The sequence below is a fragment of the Orycteropus afer genome, unplaced genomic scaffold (assembly GCF_000298275.1).
Source record: "Orycteropus afer afer isolate SDZICR_OR568_19922 unplaced genomic scaffold, OryAfe1.0 scaffold00926, whole genome shotgun sequence".
In the NCBI taxonomy this organism is placed as follows: Eukaryota; Metazoa; Chordata; class Mammalia; order Tubulidentata; family Orycteropodidae; genus Orycteropus; species Orycteropus afer.
The window spans coordinates 254543-257547 of NW_006922513.1; the positions used below are offsets into that span (position 1 = coordinate 254543).

The 3005-nt window shown below is 37.5% G+C and overlaps 1 protein-coding gene across 1 annotated transcript in view; it reads left to right on the forward strand.

The window, feature by feature from the left end:
* Window positions 1–3005, forward strand: part of PHKA1 (phosphorylase kinase regulatory subunit alpha 1) — a 414257-nt gene that overhangs the window by 159967 nt on the left and 251285 nt on the right. Inside the window, exons 10-11 of the mRNA XM_007958330.1 lie at window positions 630–683; window positions 1831–1953. Coding sequence (XP_007956521.1) covers window positions 630–683; window positions 1831–1953 — 177 coding nt within the window. The remainder of the gene's footprint in view (window positions 1–629; window positions 684–1830; window positions 1954–3005) is intronic.

Sequence of the window (3005 nt, forward strand, 5' to 3'; positions counted from 1 at the left end):
TGCTTAGCAGTCAAGTGCTTTAGCCATTATGCTACCAGAACTCCTTAACAGCAATATAATCATGAGAAAACATCAGACAAACCCAAGCTGAGGACCATTCTACTGAATAACTGACTGATCAGCACACTTCAAAAGTGTCAAGGTCATAAAAAAATAAGGGAAGACTGAGGAATTATTTTCACAGCCTAGAGGAGGCTGAGGCATGACAGCTAAATATGATGTTGGATCCTGAATAGGATCCTGGAATAAAAAAAGGACATTAGTGAAAAAACTAGTGAAATCCAAATAAGTTCTGCAGTTTAATTTAAAAAGCCTGTGGTTTCTTATGAGATGTCAGCAGGACCACATATATTAGTAATTAGGTTGTCAAGGACTTACCTTATGGTTCACAGCCAGGGAGAGAAGAATTGTAAGAACTCTACTTCACTGAAGAGCTTATAACTTAGCCCTCACTTAATGTTACATTGCTGAAATAAGTTCCTGCTCCTGAGCTGATTTTAGTTTCTGTTATTATTATATCTGTATCAGTAGCAAGTTCGTACATGTCGATGGCGAAAAGAATGTATTTCTGATTAACATATGGCTGTACCAATGTATATACTTCTGATCTATTTTCTCTGCTTTTCCAGGGTCGTTATGGTTGCTGTCGGTTTCTAAGGGATGGATATAAAACTCCTAAAGAGGTGGGTTTCTTTCCCAAAAAACAAGCCCAAGGCTTAATGGTCTTTTCTCTCTTCAGCCTCATTTAGAGAAAAAACTCGCTGATGGTTCTTATATAACCCACTACATAAGGTAACAGTAACTGATGCTTACTACTTTTATTGAGTTTAGTTGTTCCATTTGCCACTTTGTGGATCTTTCTGGATTAAATAATGGGTATAGAGGAAGTTACAGTTCCTCCTGACCCCCTCTTCCACCTCTTGCAGTTAGTTAGTCATTTGCAAGCAGTAGTTGATCTTGAAAACTTATGTTCCTTTTGCTCTATTTGTCAAATACGCTTTGGAAATATCAATGGGGAAAATAAAGTATTAAGAAAGAGAATCAGTGGTCTGTAAGAAGAAATACTTTCACTGGCAATGCAAACATCTTTTAAGGCTTTGGTTCCCTAGTCAAGATCCATCATACTTTTTTGTTTGTTTTAAATCATCAAGTTCAAACTCTTCTGGAACATGTGGTCTAACCTCACTGCCACTTTAGTCTTTGTCCCTGATTTTGAATTTTGCCCTTAACAGTCTACCATAATTATGGTCTGAAACATCATCGTCATCTCCTAAATGACCAATCCAAGAGCCTTTTTTCAAATCCTTTTTCCCCTGACTTCTCCATAGTGTTTTACTCTTTATTTTCCCATTTTAGTTCAATACTACACCATCCTGATTCTTCTTCATGCAACTCTGAGAGTTTACCAACATTCTATTTTTGGACTGTTTGTTCATTTTATATCAGCAGTCCTTCACAAAGCTTATCTCTGTTTGTCCTTCCTTTGTCACCTCTGTGAGGATAATTCCAAAATCCTCACTTTGAGACATTTCTATTTGTGTCCTGTCACTACCTCAAACTTTGCAAGTATAAAATCAAACTTAACTTTCTTTTAAGCCAAACTCACTTATTCATATATCCATCTCAGGTGCCATTATTATCCCTATTCTCCCTAGTTAGATGTCATACCATTGAGTCCTTGTTAAGGATAGGGAATATCCTACATGCTTTGCCTTCCCTGACCACTTTGTCTAGAACAAACTATCAGTAGTGAAAACCATACTATAATACCTCTTAACTAAAGATAAATAAAACAGACTTTGTTTATTGGCTTTTTCCTCTCCTCCCCAGGATCCCAATCGTCTGTACTATGAACCAGCTGAGCTGAAGTTATTTGAAAATATTGAGTGTGAATGGCCATTGTTCTGGACATATTTTATCCTTGATGGGGTCTTTGGTGGCAATGCAGAACAGGTAATCTGTTGCTGAAAAAGCTTTTCCTAATAGGGAGGCAACAAAGTTGTAAGGGCACTAGGTTAAGAGGAGACTTGGATTTTTTTCCCCCTTTTTCTTTCTTTTTCATTTTTTGGCTTTATTACTGACCATTGAATACCCCAAGCATTGTCATTGACTTCTTCCATTTATCTGTTTATAAGATGAGAATAGTTTTTTCTCTCCTCAGTGAACATGAAGATACCCCTAAAGTACTTTAAATTTCAGAGTCTTGTAAGTACAAGATATATTAGTTTCTGCTATAGTGTAGCATGGGAGCTCTGGTAGCATAGTGGCTAAGACACTTGCCTGCTCACCAGAAGGCTGGCGGTTCAAACCCACCAGCCACTTCTCGGAAGGAAGGTTGGGCAATCCTACTTCCGTAGTGATACTGCCCCGGAAACCCAAGGAGGTTCAACTATGAGTCGGGTTCAACTTGACAGCATATAACAACAACAACATGCATAATCAAGAAATAAAAGTACAGTGCTAATGGGAATATAGGATTAGGGGCACAACACTTAAAAAGTTTGTCAGTAATACACTAAAAAATGATAGAAACCTAATAAGAGCAGTTGTCATAGCTTTATACATGCTAAATGTTAAGAAATACATAAATACTGTGGTATATATCACACTTTTACCTTGAAAAAGGCCTGAATTTGATATGTAAATATGTGCCCATTATTTACCCCACCAGCGCACTTGCCTAATTCCCATATCTGCCACCCTGTGTGTGAAAGGACGAGAACAAAAGAGAGAGGAAAAAAAAAAAAACAGTGAGAGTAAAAGAACAGAGAATAGAGATGGAAAATTAAAAATAGGCTAAGAGGAATGGGGAAAATTAGAGAAAGGGGAGGGGATGTGGCTATGCAGCCAGGGTGGTCAACAGAAGGGTTGCAGCTTGTGAATTATTGAGAAGTAGTTGAAGGAGGGTTATCTGAAATAACATGGAAAGTTGTAACAGTAGATGTGGATGGGTGTAGCTCATTTGCCTCACGAGATATAAGCATATGTGTATTTTTTTTTTTTTT